The sequence below is a fragment of the Stenella coeruleoalba genome, assembly GCF_951394435.1.
Source record: "Stenella coeruleoalba genome assembly, chromosome: 7".
In the NCBI taxonomy this organism is placed as follows: domain Eukaryota; kingdom Metazoa; phylum Chordata; class Mammalia; order Artiodactyla; family Delphinidae; genus Stenella; species Stenella coeruleoalba.
Window position 1 is genome coordinate 48,148,154 of NC_137153.1, and position 20,027 is coordinate 48,168,180.

General features: G+C 38.8%; 1 protein-coding gene across 9 annotated transcripts in view; it reads left to right on the plus strand.

Moving 5' to 3' along the window:
* Positions 1 to 389: 389 nt before the first annotated feature.
* Positions 390 to 20,027, plus strand: part of LOC307188542 (uncharacterized protein) — a 46,487-nt gene continuing 26,849 nt past the window's right edge. For 4 of the 9 annotated variants that reach the window (XR_013828971.1, XR_013828972.1, XM_079925809.1 and 1 more), the window contains exons 1-5: positions 390 to 857; positions 3,637 to 4,802; positions 5,230 to 5,319; positions 7,656 to 7,863; positions 8,342 to 8,460. Coding sequence is in view for 2 of the 9 variants with exons in the window: in XM_079925809.1 (XP_079781935.1) it covers positions 677 to 857; positions 3,637 to 4,802; positions 5,230 to 5,319; positions 7,656 to 7,863; positions 8,342 to 8,460 (1,764 nt within the window). In the remaining 7 variants the exon portion in view is untranslated. Of the gene's footprint in view, positions 858 to 2,018; positions 2,099 to 2,159; positions 2,281 to 3,478; positions 4,803 to 5,229; positions 5,320 to 7,655; positions 7,864 to 8,341; positions 8,461 to 20,027 lie in introns of those variants that run through there. The other 5 variants (XR_013828974.1, XR_013828975.1, XR_013828976.1 and 2 more) reach the window with 5 other exon arrangements.

Here is a 20,027-nt window from a genome sequence, read left to right on the forward strand (position 1 = left end):
TACCAGGTCCTTTGTGGATATGTGTTGATGATGGGAAGGGAAAGAATTTGTCCTCCTAAATTCTCACCTACTTTATGCTAGGCACTTTGGTACACTACAGCACACTGAATTCTACTACCCTATGAAAGACAAGTTTATTTTACAGATCAAGAAAGGAGAACTCGGGTAAGTCAGATACCTTGCCTAAGATCACCTGCTAGAGAGAGGCAAAGTTTAGATGTGCTTCACAGCTGAGGTTCTCTCCATGATCCATGAAGGTTAATAGCCAAACTTATTATAAGTCAAAGGATGTTGTTTAGGAACAAGGTAGGCATCCACAAGGCAGGAGATTCCTTAATCCAAGGGTCCTTTCAGCTCTTGGGAAATTGTTTTCTCTACCTGTAGGTTAGGTCTTTATGAACCTTCTTCCCCATGGAGGACAGACACACACTACACCCACCTGATGCGGCCCTACCATCTGTTCTCTAGGTCATTATTATTTTCTCCCCTGACGCCAGCCCCAACCTCCCCATTGGCTGGGAAAGCTACGAAGCTCCGCCTTCGAGTAGCAACGGACTATATAAGGCGGTACCCTGGCTGGAGAAGAGGCAGCAGGGTGTGTGTTAAGCTTTGCGTGCTTTTGCCGTCAGTGCACACAATTTTCGAAGCCAGAGGAGGTGGCCTTGAGCAGTAGCCCATGCTGCCCTCCGTGGGTTACTTTTGCCATTTTCCATGCCCTTTTGACAGCCCCGGGGGTCGGTGCCAGCGTTTGTGCTGCCAGTTCAGGCACCGGGAAATGCGGTGGGAACTGAGTGAGGCAGCTCGTGGCAGCAGCTTGGAGGTGCTCGGAGCGCAGCGGAGCCATGTTGAATCCATAGGTGAGAAAAGGCTTGTGGGTAGAATGTCAGGTGGGCTTGGGGAGGGGTTGGCTACGAACCGTTCCCACCTTTTTACTCCACCCACCCTTGGAAGGGACCACGAATTTTCTTGCTTGGAAAGAGGTGTAAGGGTTGCTGTTGTCTCCAGTACTAATGTACTGTACCTTGAGAAAATTACTCAATATGGCTTTACTATGCCTAAAAGGGCCAAAAGGGATGTTAACTATATATATTTTTTAAATTGGTATCTCATCCTCAGTTGGCGTTACTCGCACATACCATTGTAGGTAGCATTGTAAAGTGCAGTCATGGTGTTGGGGGCAGGGCATGAAGAATGTCAGGTAGTCCTTACTGAAGTTCGCTTTCTTCTGCCCCCTCCCCTAGCCTAGAAGCGAGGAGAGGGTCATACAGCCCAGGCTGGTGTGTATGTGTGCTGGGAGGAGGAGTGTCTTTTCATTTGTCCCCTGCTGACCCTCCATCCCATGACTAAACCTGGATTTCCTAAACAGGTTGTCTGGACCTCTGATGTGTTTGTTTCCTCTTAAAGGACAAAATAAAACCAGTTCCTTTTTAACTCGTTTCCCCCCATTCCGAAACACCCTTGCATTTCCTTTCTCTGATGCCCATAATCTGTCTCTTCCCCAGCCCTCAAAAAGGGCTGTTTACTCCCACCTACCTACTTAAGGGCAATTCCTATAGAGTGGCTATTATGGGCAAGAGGAAAACAAGCACTTGCCTTCGAACGAGGAACCAAGTTGTTAAGAGTTCCCCAGAGTAAATCTTCCCAGCATCGCACACCCAGGTTCAGGAGCCTTAAGGGCTAGTCCTTAGTCCCTCTTACTTCGCCCCTCCCACGTCAAGTGTGTTCGACATATACCGAGCAGTGAGGGTGCTATGCAAGATCCTGTTTGAGGACGTTCTTCGAGAGCCTTTTGGGTGGTCACACAGTTCCTGAAACCGTGGAGCAGGGGCGTCCCAGGGACATTCGGGAAGATGGTTGGCTTAGGCGGGTCATCCGCAGAGAATCTCCGCCCCAGTAACAGAGAGCTCAGCTTCTAGGCCGGCTCTACGTGGGTGGCCACCCCGCCCCCAAGGCTCCGGAGGGGGGGAGCGGGGCGGGGCCAAAGTCACGTGGCCAGGGAGGCAGGGCGAGGAGTGTGCTGTGGACCGGCGTGTGCGGACCGGTGATGCCAGCTCCTGGGAACGCGGGATCCTAGAAAGGCATGCACAGTAAGATGCACGTGCGTGGTCTTGTGTGGTTTTATCCTCGCTTCCTGTCACCCATCCGCAGTATGGAATTACTCTAAGGAGCTTCCTGGGCTCTGGGGAAAGGTGATGGGTGGGGTGGGACCCCGGTTGTGGCGAAGAGGATTTACAAGTCAGAAGGAGCTGTTTCCAATCACCTGTAGCCTGAGCGAAGGTTGTAAGTGTGCCTCAGACTTCAAAATTTGCCCTCCAAATCTAGCTTCTGATGGAGCAAAAAAGTTTAAACTTCTGACATGGAGGGAAAGTACAGCTTTTTGTTTGTTTTTTCAATAGCATCCCAACTCACTGCTTAAATAGCCTTTCCTGAATCATGGCAACCAGATAAAACCCAGCTTATGCCAAAATGCAGTTCTAGCTGGTTACCCAGAGTTTACTCCCCTTTCCAAGTTTATTTAAAAAGCAATTCGCGCCATTTGTTTATGTTTGGAACATAGAATAGTCCTCATTCTTGTGCCGGCTCTTCGCCTTTTTCCTACGCCATCAAAATGCCCCGCACCTTTGTTACACACGTTGTTTTGGATTGCAATAGAGTTGATTTCTTAATAGAAAACAAATGGTAAATTGAAACGCTAGCGAGCCAGGAGAAAGCTCATTGTGTAAAGAGGAAGCACATGTGTGTTATCAAAACATGTAGGTTATCTAAAATAAATTCAGAGTTTTAACGAGTGTAATTTGGACATCTCATATCTGAAATTTCTTGTTTGGGCGAAGAGAGAAGTATGTAAATTATCCCATAATTTCCATAGGAAAGTATATCTTGGAGAGAGGGAAGAGGTGGGGATTTCCTTAGTGAAAAGTCAGGAAAGGAGCTGCCAGGTATTGTGAAGAGCCGTGACTAGCAGCCTGATCTCTTGTCGCTATCCTGGGTTTCCTCAGGAGTGTGGATCCAACTGGCCTGGAGTTCTATTTTTTTGATTTTGTTTAAGGTTTTTTTAACGGTTGGTTGGTTGTGGAAGGGTGTGTTTTGCTTAATTTGGTGTTTGAGGCATTCTGTAGAATATCAGGGACCTTAGTGAGAATGTTAAGAACCACTAAATTAAGAAAACTAATGTTTTTAAAAAACTTTCTTGTGACAGAGGAGATATATTGGTGTGTGAGACTATGTACAGTTCTGTGTAAGAGGCATTGAACTATTTGAACTATTACCAAATTGTCACTGCTTGGTAAATAATAAGGTGAATCGTGTATATCCAAACCGTGTCATGTTTGACACAGTTTAATATGTATACACGTGGCCTATCTCACAGATGTATAGTTACTCTAGTAATGAGACACGAATGTACTTTAATGTCATGGGAATGAGCTAGACATTTGAAAGACTTAATCAGTGATAGCCGTTGACATTCTCATTCCAGGAACTGACCTGTTAGTCAACAATTCCCTGCATTTAAGGCTGGGTTTGGAAAAGTTAATGTCCTTGTGATAGGAAACTCATTGTCCAGGATATTCTGGAGTCCACATTTCATCTTAAGTGATGTTTAAAGATAAACTCATCTTCCATTAACAACACTAGGCACAACTATGGAAGAATTGGAAAGAATCAACAAAGAAATCGAGTCAGTCAAGGCTGAGGTTGCAGAAAAGCGGAAGAGGCTCTCCAGGTTTACTTTAGCGCTTGAAGAGCTATCGCAAAGCCCCGTGGCCTCCTTGAGTGACACAATTGTGAGACAAGGTTTTCCTGAAAATAGCCTGCTCCCAAAAGAACAGTGGAATGAACCGTCAAAGAGCAAAGAGAGTCAGCCTAGAAAGTACGTGATGGACCACAGATGTCCAGCAACTGACCTTGAATATGATCCCTTGCTCAATTATTCTGCAGGGCTGCTTGGGGCATCTAAAGCAAAGCAGGGTGAGACTGACAGGCAGCACTTCTGGAAGAAATCTGTGGGTGGAAATTGCCACAAGTCCCTGGAGAGCCAAAGACCTTATGTTTCACCAATACGAATTAAAATAAATCTTCAAGATTCTGATGAAGATGACCTTGTAATGGATGTACCTCCAATCATTCCTACTTCTAAGAAATCTAAACCATTTAGAGGCTTTAAATATCAGAATATGGATGAAAAGATACAAGTATCGCCCCTGGAGGAGAGAAATCTTCAGATCAGTGGTATAGAAGAGGAAAAAATAGATGAAACCCAGCTAACCACACAAACAGATGATGACAGTAACAAGTTCGAACCACCAAAATCACACCTGAAAACCTCACTAGATACTAAAACTAACATAAACTTGTGGGGTGTCAAAGACCACATTTCTAAGATGGAAAGCTTCGGTGGTGAGGAAAAGCATGTCTGTATTTCAGGAGGAAGTATAACTTGTGCACCTCTCAGTGACAAAGAAATACAGAAGGAAAGTCATAATGAAAGTTATCCAAAGAGCAGAAGACATGTAAATACAATTGATGATACTCAGAAAGAAGAAACTGAATGGCGATACTCACCAAGCCAACTCCAGTTCTCTTATTCAGACAATCATGTGAAAGACAAAGTTCTGAGAGTACAAGACGACAGTCAAGACTTCACTACTTTTGAAGACAAGAGATTAGTTGAATTTGATTTTGGTAAGGAATGTACTGAAGATGACACTCCCTCTGAGGCTGATGACACTGTGAAGGAATGTCTTCGAATTTTCAATAAGTTCACACGAAGCAAAGCTCGTAAGGGAGAGACTGCTAAGCAGGTTGGTCACTTTTTAAAAAATCCTTTTCCTAAATCTAAAGGAGTTTCCCTTAAATATATATTCTCTATATTCTAAACTCTATAGAATATATATAACATCTATTATATATATTTCTAATACTTATGATTAATAATGTATTAAAATAAGGCAAAACCTTGGTAATTGGCCAGCCATCATGTCTTGCAGACTTGACATTTTCCAGAGACCCTGGTATTATGTACAGTAACTTACAGTTGATTTCCCAAATTAGAGGTATCTTTTATAGGAATCTATGCATGTCAGATTATCCAAATTAAATTATTTTTTCTGAATTATTTTTTAATAATTTGCCTGGCATTTTGTAGCTTGGATTCCTGTGGCTCTTCAGGAAACATATCTTTGCTTTTACTACCCTGAAATTGGATAAGTCTTATCTTTTTCCCATTAGCCTTCAGGAAAGCAAATGGAATTAGATATGCAATATTACCAAAACATTTCTGGACCGAAAAGGAGGATTGCACACACTGCCAAGTTTGATGTGAGTCACTTTGTTTCTCTTTCTCTCCCACTTCCCACCCTCCCGGTCTCTCTCAGTAGTTTATGAACTACCTACCTTGTCATTTCAAGCTTTAAGTATATTCCAGTACTTGTTATCCTATTATCCACTAGGGGGCGCAAGTGGGCAGTCAATAAATTTCTTGCCTACTTGTAAGCATTTTCTGAAACCTTCATTTTTCTCCCCCATTATCTAACGTTTTCATTAAGAGAAGGTATGTTGTTTTTGTATAACCTTTTAACTATAAATTAATATGGTCAAACCTTATTATTTTCAGATTCTGTATTTGCAAATTTGCCTCTTCAGTAAAATTAATTTGTAACTTTAAAATCAAGACTCATGCTTTTGTGGTCCTCTGTACACAGGCGCAGTGGCCAAAAAAACTGAATTGAATCGCCTAACATGCACGTTCCCAACTAAGTTTGAACAAGGCAACACTGACTTCTTGTTCAGCTGTCATACTGTTAACCAAGGTCCTTACCTGCGTCTGTCTGGTGCCATGTTTTCTGCATTATTGTGTGTTTTGTTGGTGATTTTGTTATTTAAAATGGTCCCCAAGTATAGTGCTGTCTAGTGTTCCTTGGTGCAAGAAGGCTGTGCTGTGCCTTACAGAGAAAATGTATGTGTGTTAAACAACTTTGTTCAGGCACGAGTTATTAGTGCTGTTGACCACAAATTCAGTGTTGATGAATCAGCATTATATACTAAATGAAGTATCTTTAAACAGAAACACGCATATAACAAGGTTATGAAACATTGGTTGATGAAACTGCTGTGACCAGATACTCACCTGTAATGGTTCAGTATTTGCTAATTCATTGTTTGCGGGACTCTATAGAACTTAACTAGCGTGAGTAAGGGGAATTGATGGTAGTTTTTCAAAGCAATTTGAACCTCTTGTAAATTTATATTATAAATGCTGAAGTTCTTTTATGACATGTAAAGAAACTGTATAAACACTGCAGCGAGTATTATTCCTTTAACACTTTTGTGTTAAAAAGTGCTATTTAACACAAACTTTATTTCTCTGCTCTAGTGTCTGTATTATTTTTACTTGGTACATACTGACAGCAGAATCTTCTGCATGGCATAAAAAGACTTTATGCTTCCAAGTCAGTCCAAGACCCTGAATTCCAGTTCTTGACAGAATAGTTGAACATGCTTGAGCAAATTATTTAATTTCTCTATTTCATTTTCCATATCTGTGAAATGGAGATAGTGAATACCTGCGCATCCCGGGGTCAGATACTATATTTACTAAACTAGTTTCTCTCCCCTTCTCTCTTATAAAACAGGTTTTTAGGAGGGTAACCTTGGTTCTCTTTAATTGCAAGTGATGTGGTGGTTAGTTTTCACATTACTGTGCTATATAACTTCCCCCCAAATTCTTATATTTAAATGATTGTCGGTTTCATCAGCAATTTTTTAAGAATACTTTCTCACAACTAGAATTAACTGGGCAAAAGAAGATAAAGATTTTTATGATTTTAAAAATATGTTACCGGGCTTCCCTGGTGGCGCAGTGGTTGAGACTCCGCCTGCCGATGCAGGGGACACGGGTTCGTGCCCCGGTTCGGGAAGATCCCACATGCCGCGGAGCGGCTGGGCCCGTGAACCATGGCCGCTGAGCCTGCGCGTCCGGAGCCTGTGCTCCGCAATGGGAGAGGCCACAAGAGTGAGAGGCCCGCGTACCGAAAAAAAAAAAAACAAAAATGTTACCATATTGCCTTCTAGAAGAGTTGTGACAATTTACAGTCCTACACAGTGTTCCAGGGTTCCCTTCCCACAAACCTTACAAAAAATGGGTATTATCATTTTTTAAACCTGTAAATCTGAGTGAAATTTTATTTCCTTAGTTTATATTACATTTCTTTGATTACTAGTGAAGCTGAACATTTTTTCATATGTTCCCTTCTTTTCTCATAATGAACGTTGCTGTGGAGAAGTCTGATGCTAGCCTGCTATTTCTCCCTGTATGGGTCACCTGATACGCCTGCCAGGTTACCTAATGGATTCTTTTCTTAACTTTGAATTTCAATAACTTCATTAGGATATGTCTTATTACCACTTTTACCTGCATACAAAGTGTCATTTTCTTATAAGATTTAATTTTCTGTTATTTCAAGAAAAAAATGTCTTAAATTATATGCTTAAATTGTTCAGTTTTTTTATTTCTGGGAATATTCCAATTATGTGTGTATCGGACTACATGTAGTATTGTGAATGTAGTCAATTCCAAAGAGCTTTTGTGCAAAAGGAAAGTGAAATTATCCATTTTTAAAATCAGGATTTTTTTGTTTTATGTTGATGCTCTATAGGTTCCAACCAGTAAAGAGATCACTAGCCCATCCAGGGGACCAGTCCCACCATTAATTAGTCACACTGGAATCCTTCAGGCCCAGCAACAGGCAGTGCAGATAATGGCTGCCATTAAGGGTGGGCAGGCTTTTGTTGCTGCTACTTCAGAACAGGAAAAAAATACATTTGCATGTCCAGCCTCTCAGACCCAAAGGAAAGCCTCAGGAGGTATGAGAAAATCTTCTTTTTTTTAACTCACTTATTTAATAAATGAGGTTTTACCTTATTTTAAAAATGTTTCTTATGAAGTCCATATATTCCCCATTATAGTTAAGTCAATCACCTAGAGCTTTACGTGAAATAATACGATTAGCTTGATATCTAAATCATTTATATTGTTTATCTCTGTACGCTAGGCAATAAAAGGTAGTATTTTGCATGCATTCTTACATGGAGCAAGTTGCTTTATAAATTATTTAAATTTGTTCTAGGTTATACTGGAGGTGATTATTGGGACCCTTTTGTGTTTGCATTTTGTTTTCTTCAAGAAAAAAAAATATATATAGAGAGAGAGAGAGAGAGATCAAGCCTATAAATGAAGCATTGTGAAACTTTGAGTTGATGATTGAAATAAACTCATCATCTGAGACTAATGACATTAAAATTTACCTTTTCCTTTTTCTCTCATTCATTTTAAACTTCTTAGAAAATTCATGTACATCAGACAGCCTTCATGGGGATGTAGCTCTTTCAAAGGAAAATCCAACTGCAAAGCCAAACAGATCACACATTCCTGTGGAAAGTATTGCTTCTTTTCCTGTAAAGGTACTATAAACTAAGTCTGAAGATAAGAATTTTATTTCTAATTACCATCATATACCTGTATATAGAGCCCCTTGGAGAGTGGGTATATTCTTCTCTCCGAAGACCCCTAATTCAGATAAATGCCAAACCTATTGAAGAGAAATTTCAACCTTTTTTGGTTACCCTTAGATATAGTTATTTTCATATTATCATGGGATGTGTGCCTGTGTGTCACTTTTGGTTAATTTGGTTTTCCTATCCTTGGAAACATTAGGCATTTTTTCAGACCTAAAATATCTGTAGCTATGATTAATTTAAGCTGCCTCAGAGTTTTTCAGAGAAAAGTTTTACATTGGAATATGCCTTTCAAGCCACATCCAGTGAGGGGTGTATATGTGTACATATGTGAGAGAGACAAGGAGACAGAGAGACAGACCTTTAGAAAATAATGCCCACTAGTAATATGATAATACAACCTTTCCTCTTTAGTCAATTTTCCCCTACTTGTGGCAATGATTTTTTTTTCTTTTTACCAAATATTCTTTAGCAGAAAACTACCGGTCAGTTTTAAGGCTTTGTCCCTCCTAAAAGTGAGGTAGATTAACTCATCCTAGAATTCTTAGTCTTTTTAAGTCCGTCAAAAGGAATGCTCACCTTCTTTCTAGCTGGGATCGTTTTAATATTGAACATGCAAAGATTGTCATAAATTTAAGTCCAAACATTTCTCTTAATGAAAAGGTAACTGAAAGGCATTGGGACATATATTTGTTTTAAGAATAGTAAACTGGGACTTCCCTGGTGGTGCAGTGGTTAAGAATCCGCCTGCCAATGCAGGGAACACGGGTTCGAGCCCTAGTCCAGGAAGATCCCACATGCTGCGGAGCAACTAGGCCCGTGCGCCACAACTACTGAGCCCGCGTGCCTAGAGCCCGTGCTTCACAACGAGAGAAGCCACCGCAATCAGAAGCCTGCGCACCACAACAAAGAGTAGCCCCCGCTCGCCGCAACTAGAGAAAGCCCTCGCGCAGCAACGAAGACCCAATGCAGCCAAAAATAAATAAATAAATTTATTAAAAAAAAGAATAGTAAACTGCACACCTTCTTATACGCTGATCAGAGGACCAAACCATGGTTCTAAGAATCTGGATATGGAAACAGCAAAGGGATTAGATGAGTAATCAGATCAGCCTTAATAATGGTGGACATACAGGCAGCTGTCCCCCTTCTCCCTTTTGTGAGTATAGATAATTTATGCCTTGCATTTACTCTAATTCTGATGAATTTAAAACTTGAAATTATTTTTAAATTTAATTTTGGATATAAAACTTAGCTAAGATAGTTATACTTTCATACACATAGTAGGAATGTTAAACAGAACACACATGTATTCTTCTTTTCTCTAATCAATTTTATATTTAACAAGATGTTGAAACATAAAGTGGCTCATCAGAAAAGGGCCATAGGAGAATCAGAATCCTCGTCCAAAGTACCTGATGAAGTAAGACAATGCTATGTCAACCTCTTTTTTGAGAAGTATTTGGGAGTTTATAAAACAGGATGAGGCTTTTAACAAGGTCAATACTAAACAATGTAATTTATCAGAAAACACACACACACACACACACACACACACACACTCTTAGTAACTATTACTTTGACTAAAGAACTCATGAGGCACAACTAGCAAACAATTTTATTCAGTTTCTCTCCACTACTTTTTTGAAGCCAGACTGTGGACCTAGTTTTTTTCTCCCTCTTGAATTACTTTTCTGGTCTTGGTAATTTGTAAAAAGTACTCTGGTTACTTTTTTTTTTTTTTAATAATTAAACTCTTTATGTTGGAGATTCATCAGGTTTTTTTAAAAATTAATTTATTTATTTTTGGTTGCATTGGGTCTTTGTTGCTATGTGCAGGCTTTCTCTAGTTGCAGCGAGCAGTGGCTACTCTTTGTTGCGGTGCGCGGGCTTCTCATTGTGGTGGCTTCTCTTGTGGAGCATGGACTCTAGGTGCACAGGCTTCAGTAGTTGTGACACATGGGCTCAGTAGTTGTGGCTCGTGGACTCTAGAGCACAGGCTCAGTAGTTGTGGTGCACGGGCTTAGTTGCTCCGCAGCATGTGGGATCTTCCCAGCCCAGGGATTGAACCCATGTCCCCTGCATTGGCAGGCAGATTCTTAACCACTGTGCCATCAGGGAAGCCCCTGGTTACTTTTAGTGGTAAAACTGTCTTAGTCCTGAGATTTCATATCAAAGCAAGTAGTTTATTAATCTGAGTTGTGTCTCCCCCTTTATGTACTGTCTAGTGAGCCACAGTCCCCACCACTCCCTATTAGGCATACCTGCTACACTCATTTATAAGCCATGCCTGGTTTCTTGGCAGCACCTGTATTTGCAGTTCCTACTCAAAACCTTTTTCCCAAATTGAAACCTTTCAGATCAGTGGCAATAGCTGTAGCTCTCACCCCATGCATATTTTCAAAATCCAATGTGGAGTGGTGAGGATGGTGGCTTAGTAGATAGAATAAGTTCCATCTAAAGGTGGGCAGATACCTCTCGGCTCCATCTGATTATTGCAGTTTGGAAATTCAAGTTCAAAATGTACAGATTTCTAATCTTCCAATAATTTTTATCTTAAAATCTCTACTTAAAACACTGTTAGACAAATACATGTCTGAGCACTAGATTTGGGCTTTGTGCTGCCCTTCCTCTGACTGAGGTGAATTCAGATGACTCTGGAGGTTATTTTAAAAGACCATGGGTGGATGAAACAAGAGGCAGATTTCAGATCGACATGAAAAAGACCTTTGTAACTGATATGCTGTCCATAAAACAGATTCACAAAACAGTGAGCTGCCAGTTGCTAAAAGTGTTTGGGATATAAGCTAACTTGTCATCACAACAGGAGATTCATGCATTAGGAGTGAGGAAGGGTCAATTTAAGGATTCTTTTGATTAACAGCTTTATTGAGATATGATTCACATACCCTACAATTCATCCATTTAACATATATAGTTCAGTAACTTCAGTATATTCACAGGGTTGTGCGATCACTGCCACAATTAATTTAAATACATTTCCATCGCCCCCAAAAGACACCGTTTACCCTTCATCTGCCATTCCCCCACTCCTCCATATCTCCCAGCCCTAGGAAACTACTAATTTACTCTCTATTTCTATTTATTTGCCTATTCTAGACATTTCATGGAAATGGAATCATATAATATGTGGTTCTTTTGTGACTGGCGTAATGTTTTCCCCTAGCATAATGTTGTCAAGGGTCATCCACGTTATAGCATGTGTCATTGCTGAGTAATATTCTGTTTTATGGATATACACATTTTATTTCTCCATTCACTAGTTGATGGACATTGGGATTATTTCCATTTGGGGCTATTATGAATAACAAACATTTGTACAGAATGTTTATTTGTATTTGTGTACAAGTTTTTGTGTGGACAAACAGTAACATTACCCTTAAGCATATTTCTAGGAGTAAAATTGCTGGGTTATATGCTAGTTCTACATTTAGCTTTTTGTGGAACTAACAAACTGTTTTCCAAAGTGACTATATCACTACATTCCCACCAACAACATACAGGGGTTCTGGTTTCTCCACATCCTTGCCAGCACTTGTTATTATCTGTCTTCTTTCTAGCTATCCTAGTGTGTATGAAGTGGTAGCTCATTTGTAGTTTTGAATTGCATTTCCCTACCAACTAACGATGTTGAACATACTTTCATATACCTGTTGGCCATTTGTATATCTTCTTGCAGAAATGTCTATTCAAATCCTTTGCCCATATTTTGCGTTATTTGTCTTCTTACTGTTGAGTTATAAGAGTTGTTTATGTATTCTGGATACAAGTCTCTTAGATAAAACATTGGCAAATATTTTTTCTTTTCTGTGGGTTGTCTTCTCACTTTCTTGATGGTATCAGTTGCAGCACAAAGTTTTTCACCATGATGTATTCCAATTTATTTTTCTTCTGTTGCTTGTGCTTTTGGTATCATATGTAAGAAAACTAGGTCACAAAGAGTTATTTCTTTTTTTTTCCTAAGAGATGGAAAGTTTTAGTTTTTACACTTAGGTGTATGATCTGTTTTGAGTTGAGTTTTGCATAATGTGTGAGGTAGTGGGTCCAACTTCATTCTTTTGAATGTGGATATCCAGTTATACCACCATTTGTTGAAAAGACTATTTTTCCTTATTAAATTTTTGTGTCATTTTTGTTAGAAATCAGTTGTAAATATAAGAGTAACTGACCATAAATTCTGAGCTCTGGTTCTCTTGCTTTGATCTCTATTTCTGTCCTCATGCCAGTACTACACAGTCTTAATTACTGTAGCTTTGTAGTAAGTATTGAAATTAGAAGTGTGAGTTCTTAAAATTTGTTGTTCTTTTTCAAGAACGTTTTGGTCCCTGGCATATCCATATAACTTTTAGGATCAGCTTGTATTTTCTGCAAAAATATCAAGTTAGGATTTTGATAGAGGTTGTTCTGAATCAGTAGATCAATTTGTGGAGTATTACCATTTAACAATATTAGGTCTTGTGAGCCATGAACATGGGATGTCTTTGCATTTATTTAGATCTTTAGATCCTTTCAACAGTTTTTGTAGTTTTTCAGAGTACAAGTCTTGAACTGCTTTTGTTAAACTTATTCCTAGGTGTTTTAATCTTTTTAATGCTATTGTAAATGGAATTGTTTTTGTAATTTTATTTTCAAATTATTCATTACAAGTGTGTAAAAATACAATTGATTTCTGATCTTGTATCTTGCAACTTTGCTGTACTTGTTTATTAGTTCTAATCATTTTTATTGAGTTCCTTGGAAGTTTCTTTATAAAAGATTATATCTTCTATAAATAGAGTTTTATTTTTTTCTTTCCAATGTGGGTACTTTTATCTCATTTTCTTGGCTAATTTCTCTAGGCATAAACTCCAGTATTGTATTGAATAGAAGTGATAAGAGGAGCCATGCTTATCTCTTTCCTCATTCTAGGAGAAAAACTTTCAGTCTTTCTTCATTAAGTGCAATAGTAACTGTGGGTTTTTTATACGTGTCCCTTCTGTTTCATCTAAATTTTCTAATTTATTGGCATATAGTTGTTCATAGTATTCCTTTATAATTCTTTTTATTTCTGAAAGTTCTATAATGATGTCTTCTTTCATTATTGATTTTATTATTTATTTATTTTTTTTTATGGCTGCATTGGGTCTTCATTGCTGTGTGTGGGCTTTCTCTAGTTGCAGTGAGCAGGGGCTACTCTTCATTGTGGTGCACAGCCTTCTCATTGCGGTGACATCTCTTGTTGTAGAGCACAAGCTCTAGGGCATGCGGGCTTCAGTAGCTGTGGCACATGGGCTTAGTTGCTCTGCAGCATGTGTGATCTTCCCAGAACAGGGCTTGAACCCATGTCTCCTGCATTGGCAGGTGGATTCTTAACCACTGCGCCACCAGGAAAGCCCTCATTTATTTTAATAATTTGAGCCTTCTCTTTTCTTGGTCAATCTAGCTAAAGTTTTATCTATTTGGTTGATCTTTTCAAAGAATGAACTTTTAGTTTTTATGATTATCTCATTTTTAATTCTTTATTTTACTTATTTCCACTCTAATCTTTATTATTTGATTCCTTTTGCATTCTTTGGGTTTAGTTTCCCATTAAAATTCTAGTTGCTTAAGGTGGAAGGCAAATTTACTGATTTGAGATCTTTTTAATATAGCGATTTACAATATTAATTTTACTCTAAGCACTATAGGTGCATCCTATATGTTTCATTATGTTGTGTTTCCATTTTCATTCATCTCAAAGAACTTTTAAGTTTCCCTTTTATTTTTTTATACATCTTTATTGGAGTATAATTGCTTCACAATGTTGTGTTAGTCTCTGCCGTACAACAAAGTGAATCAGCTATATGCACACACATATCCCCATATCCCCTCCCTCTTGAGCCTCCCTCCCACCCTCCCTATCCCACCCCTCTAGGTGGTCAGAAAGCACCAAGCTGATCTCCCTGTGCTATGCAGCAGCTTCCCACCAGCCATCCGTTTTACATTTGGTAGTGTATTTATGTCAGTGATACTCTCACTACATCCCAACCACCCATTCCCCCCGTCTCCTCAAGTCTGTTCTCAACGTCTGCATTGTTATCCCTGCCCTACCACTAGGTTCATCAGTACCATTTTTCTAGATTCCATATATATGCATTAGCATATGGTATTTGTTTTTCTCTTTTTGACTTACTTCACTCTGTATGGCAGAGTCTAGGTCCATCCACCTCACTACAAATAATTCAGTTTCATTCCTTTTTATGGCAGAGCGATATTCCATTGTATATATGTGCCACATCTTCTTCATCCATTTGTCTGTCGATGGACATTTGGGTTGCTTCCATGTCCTGGCTATTGTAAATAGTGCTGCAGTGAACATTGTGGTACATGTCTCTTTTAGAATTATGGTTCTCTCAGGGTATATGCCCAGTAGTAGGATATGGTCCTACTGGGTCATATGGTACTTCTATTTTTAGTTTTTTAAGGAATCACCATACTGATCTCCATAGTGGCAGTATCAATTTATATTCCCACCAGCAGTGCAGGAGGGTTCCCTTTTCTCCACACCCTCTCCAGCATTTCTTGTTTCTAGATTTTTTGATGATGGCCATTCTGACTGGTGTGAGGTGATACCTCATTGTAGTTTTGATTTGCATTTCTCTAATGATTAGTGATGTTGAGCATCTTTTCATGTATTTGTTAGCCATCTGTATGTCTTCTTTGGAGAAATATCTATTTAGGTCTTCTGCCCATTTTTGGATTGGATTGTTTTTCTGATATTGAGCTGCATGAGCTGCTTGTATATTTTGGAGATTAACCCTTTGTCCATTGCTTTATTTGCAAATATTTTCTCCCATTCTGAGGGTTGTCTTTTCTCTTGTTTATGGTTTCCTTTGCTGTGAAAAAGCTTTTAAGTTTCATTAGGTCCCATTTGTTTATTTTTATTTCCATTTCTCTAGGAGGTGGGTCAAAAAGGATCTTGCTGTGATTTATGTCATAGAATGTTCTGCCTATGTTTTCCTCTAAGAGTTTTATAGTGTCTGGCCTTATATTTAGGTCTTTAATCCATTTTGAGTTTATTTTTGTGTATGATGTTAGGGAGTGTTCTAATTTCATTCTTTTACATGTAACTGTTCAGTTTTCTCAGCACCACTTATTGAAGAGACTGTCTTTTCTCCATTGTATAGTCTTGCCTCCTTTATCAAATATAAGGTGACCATATGTGTGTGGATTTATTTCTGGGCTTTCTATCCTGTTCCATTGATCTATATTTCTGTTTTTGTGCCAGTACCATATTGTCTTGATTACTGTAGCTTTGTAGTATAGTCTGAAGTCTGGGAGCCTGATTACTCCAGCTCCGTTTTTTTCCCTCAAGATTGATTTGGCTATTTGGGGTCTTTTGTGTTTCCATACAAATTGTAAAATTTTTTGTTCTAGTTCTGTGAAAAATGTCATTGGTAATTTGATAGGGATTGCATTGAATCTGTAGATTGCTTTGGGTAGTGGGGTCATTTTCACAATGTGGATTCTTCTAATCCAAGAACATGGTATATATCTCCATCTGTTTGTATCATCTTTGATTTCTTCTGTCTTGTAGTTTTCTGAGTAAAGGTTTTTTGCACCTTAGGTAGGTTTATGCCTACTTATTTTATTCTTTTTGTTGCAGTGGTAAATGGGAGTGTCTCCTTAATTTCTCTTTCTCATTTTCCATTGTTAGTGTGTAGGAATGCAAGAGATTTCTGTGCATTTTGTGTCTTGCTACTTTACCAATTCATCAGTTAGCTCGAATAGTTTTCTGCTGGCACCTTTAGGATTTTCTATGTATAGTATCATGTCATCTGCAAACAGTGACAGCTTTATACTTCTTTTCCATTTTGGATTCCTTTTATTTCTTTTTCTTTTCTGATGGCCATGGCTAAAACTTCCAAAACTATGTTGAATAATGGTGAGAGTGGAAATCCTTGTCTTCTTCCTGATCTTAGAGAAAATGGTTTCAGTTTTCCACCATTGAGAATGATGTTGGCTTTGGGTTTGTCATATTTGGCCTTTAGTATGTTGAGGTAGGTTCCCTCTATGTGCACTTTCTGGAGAGTTTTTATCATAAATGGGTGTTGAAATTTGTCAGAAGGTTTTTCTGCATCTATTGAGATGATCATATGGATTTTATTCTGCAGTTTGTTAATATGGTGTATCACATTGATTGATTTGCATATATTGAAGAATCCTTGCATTCCTGGGATAAACCCCACTTGATCATGGTGCATGATCCTTTTAATGTGCTGTTGGATTCTGTTTGCAGGTATTTTGTTGAGGATTTTTGCATCCATATTCATCAGTGATATTGGCCTGTAATTTTCTTTTTTTTTCTTTCTTTTTTTTTTTTTTTCGTTACACGGGCCTCTCATTGTTGTGGCCTCTCCCGTTGCGGAGCACAGGCTCTGAACACCCAGGCTCAGTGGCCATGGCTCACGGGCCCAGCCGCTCCGTGGCATGTAGGATCTTCCCGGACCGGGGCACGAACCCACGTCCCCTGCATCGCCAGGCAGACTCTCAACAACTGCACCACCAGGGAAGCCCCTGTAATTTTCTTTTTTTGTGACATCATTGTCTGGTTTTGGTATCAGGGTGATGGTGGCCTCATAGAATGAGTTTGGGAGCATTCCTCCCTCTGCTATATTTTGGAAGAGTTTGAGAAGGATAGGTGTTAGCTCTTTAAATATTTGATAGAATTCACCTGTGAAGCCATCTGGCCCTGAGCTTGTTTGTTGGAAGATTTTTTTTTTTTTTTTTTTTTTTTTTTTTTTTTTTTTGTTGGAAGATTTTTAATCACAGTTTCAATTTCAGTGCTTGTGATCAGTCTGTTCATATTTGCTATTTCTTCCTGGTTCAGTCTCAGAAGGTTGTACTTTTCTAAGACTTTGTCCATGTCTTCCAGGTTGTCCATTTTATTGGCATAGAGTTGCTTGTAGTAGTCTCTCTCATGAGCCTTTGTATTTCTGCAATGTCAGTTGTTACTTCTCCTTTTTTGTTTCTAATTCTGTTGATTTGAGTCTTCTCCCTTTTTTTCCTGATGAGTCTGGCTAGTGGTTTATCAATTTTGTTTATCTTCTCAAAGAACCAGCCAGCTTTTAGTTTTATTGATCTTTGCTGTTGTTTCCTTCATTTCTTTTTCATTTATTTCTGATCCGATCTTTATGATTTCTTTCTTTCTGCTAACTTTGGGGTATTTTTGGTTCTTTAATTGCTTTAGGTTTAAGGTTAGGTTGTTTATTTGAGATTTTTCTTGTTTCTTGAGGTAGGATTGTATTGCTATACATTTCCCTCTTAGAACTGCTTTTGCTGCATCCCATAGGTTTTGGGTCATCATGTTTTCATTGTCATTTGTTTCTAGATATTTTTTGATTTCCTCTTTGATGTCATCAGTGGTCTCTTGGTTATTTAGTAATGTATTGTTTAGCCTCCATGTGTTTGTGTTTTTTACGGGTTTTTTTTCCCTGTAATTAATTTCTAATCTCACAGCATTGTGGTCAGAAAAGATGCTTGATATGATTTCAGTTTTCTTAAATTTACTGAGGCTTGATTTGTGACCCAAGATGTGAACTATCCTGGAGAATGTTCCATGCACACTTGAGAAGAAAGTGTAATCTGATGTTTTTGGATGGAATGTCCTATAAATATCAATTAAATCTATCTGATCTCTTGTGTCTGATTTAAAGCTATCTGATTTAAAACTTGTGTTCCCTTATTAATTTTATGTTTGGATGATCTGTCCATTGGTGTAAGTGAGGTGTTAAAGTCCCCCACTATTATTATGTTACTGCCTATTTCCTCTTTTGTAGCTGTTAACAGTTGCCTTATGTATTGAGGTGCTCCTATGTTGGGTGCATATATATTTATAATTGTTATATCTTCTTCTTGGATTGATCCCTTGATCATTATGTAGTGTCCCTCCTTTTCTCTTGTAGCTTTCTTTATTTTAAAGTCTATTTTATCTGATAGCTCCTCCAGCTTTCATTTGATTTCCATTTGAATGGAATATCTTTTTCCATCCACTCACTGTCAGTCAGTACGTGTCCCTAGGTCTGAAGTGGGTTTCTTGTAGACAGCATATATATGAGTCTTGTTTTTGTATCCATTCAGCAAGCCTGTGTCTTTTGGTTGGAGCATTTACTCCATTCACATTTAAGGTAATTATTGATATGTATGTTCCTATTACCATTTTCTTAATTGTTTTGGGTTTGTTTTTGTAGGTCCTTTTCTTCTCTTGTGTTTCCCACTTAGAGAAGTTCCTTTAGCATTTGTTGTAGAGCTGGTTTGGTGGTGCTGAATTCTCTTAGCTTTTGCTTGTCTGTAAAGCTTTTGATTTCTCCTTCAAATCTGAATGAGATCCTTGCTAAGTAGAGTAATCTTGGTTGTAGGTTATTCCCTTTCATCACTTTAAGTATATCATGCCACTCCCTTCTGGTTTGTAGAGTTTCTGCTGAAAAATCAGCTGATAACCTTATGGGGATTCCCTTGTATGTTATTTGTTGCCTTTCCCTTGCTGCTTTTAATATTTTTTCTTTGTATTTAATTTTTGATAGTTTGATTAATATGTGTCTCAGTGTGTTTCTCCTTGGGTTTATCCTGTATGGGACTCTCTGCACTTCCTGGACTTGATTGACTATTTCCTTCCCCATGTTAGGGAAGTTTTCAACTCTAATCTCTTCAAATATTTTCTCAGACCCCTTCTTTTTCTCTTCTTCTTCTGGGACCTCTACAATTGTAATGTTGGTGCATTTACTGTTGTCCCAGAGGTCTCTGAGACTTTACTCAATTCTTTTCATTCTTCTTTCTTTATTCTGCTCTGCAGCAGTTATTTCCATCATTCTGTCTTCCAGGTTACTTATCTGTTCTTCTGCCTCAGTTATTCTGCTATTGATTCCTTCTAGAGTATTTTAAATTTCAGTTATTGTGTTGTTCATCACTGCTTGTTTGTTCTTTAGTTCTTCTAGGTCCTTGTTAAATATATCTTGTATTTTCTCCATTCTGTTTCCAAGATTTTGGATCATCTTTACTGTCCTCACTCTGAATTCTTTTTCTGGTCAACTGCCTATCTCCTCTTCATTTGTTTGGTCTTGTGGGTTTTTACCTTGCTCCTTCATCTGCTGCATATTTCTGTGTCTTATTTTAACTTACTGTGTTTGGGGTCTCCTTTCTAAAGGCTGCAGGGTCATATTTCCTCTTACTTCTGTTGTCTGTGCCTAGTGGGTGAGTTTGGTTCAGTGGCTTGTGTAGACTCCCTGGTTGGGGGGACTGGAGCCTATGTTCTGGTGGGTGAAGCTGGATCTTGTTCCTCTGATGGGCAGGGCTGCATCTTGTGGTGTGTTTTGCAGTGTCTTTGAGCTTAGTATGACTTTAGGTAGACTGTCTGCTAATGGGTGGGGTTGTGTTCCTGTTTTGCTAGTTGTTTGCTGTGAGGCATCCAGCACTGGAGCTTGCTGGCCGTTGGGTGGAGCTGGGTCTTTGTATTGAGACAGAGACCTCTGGGAGAG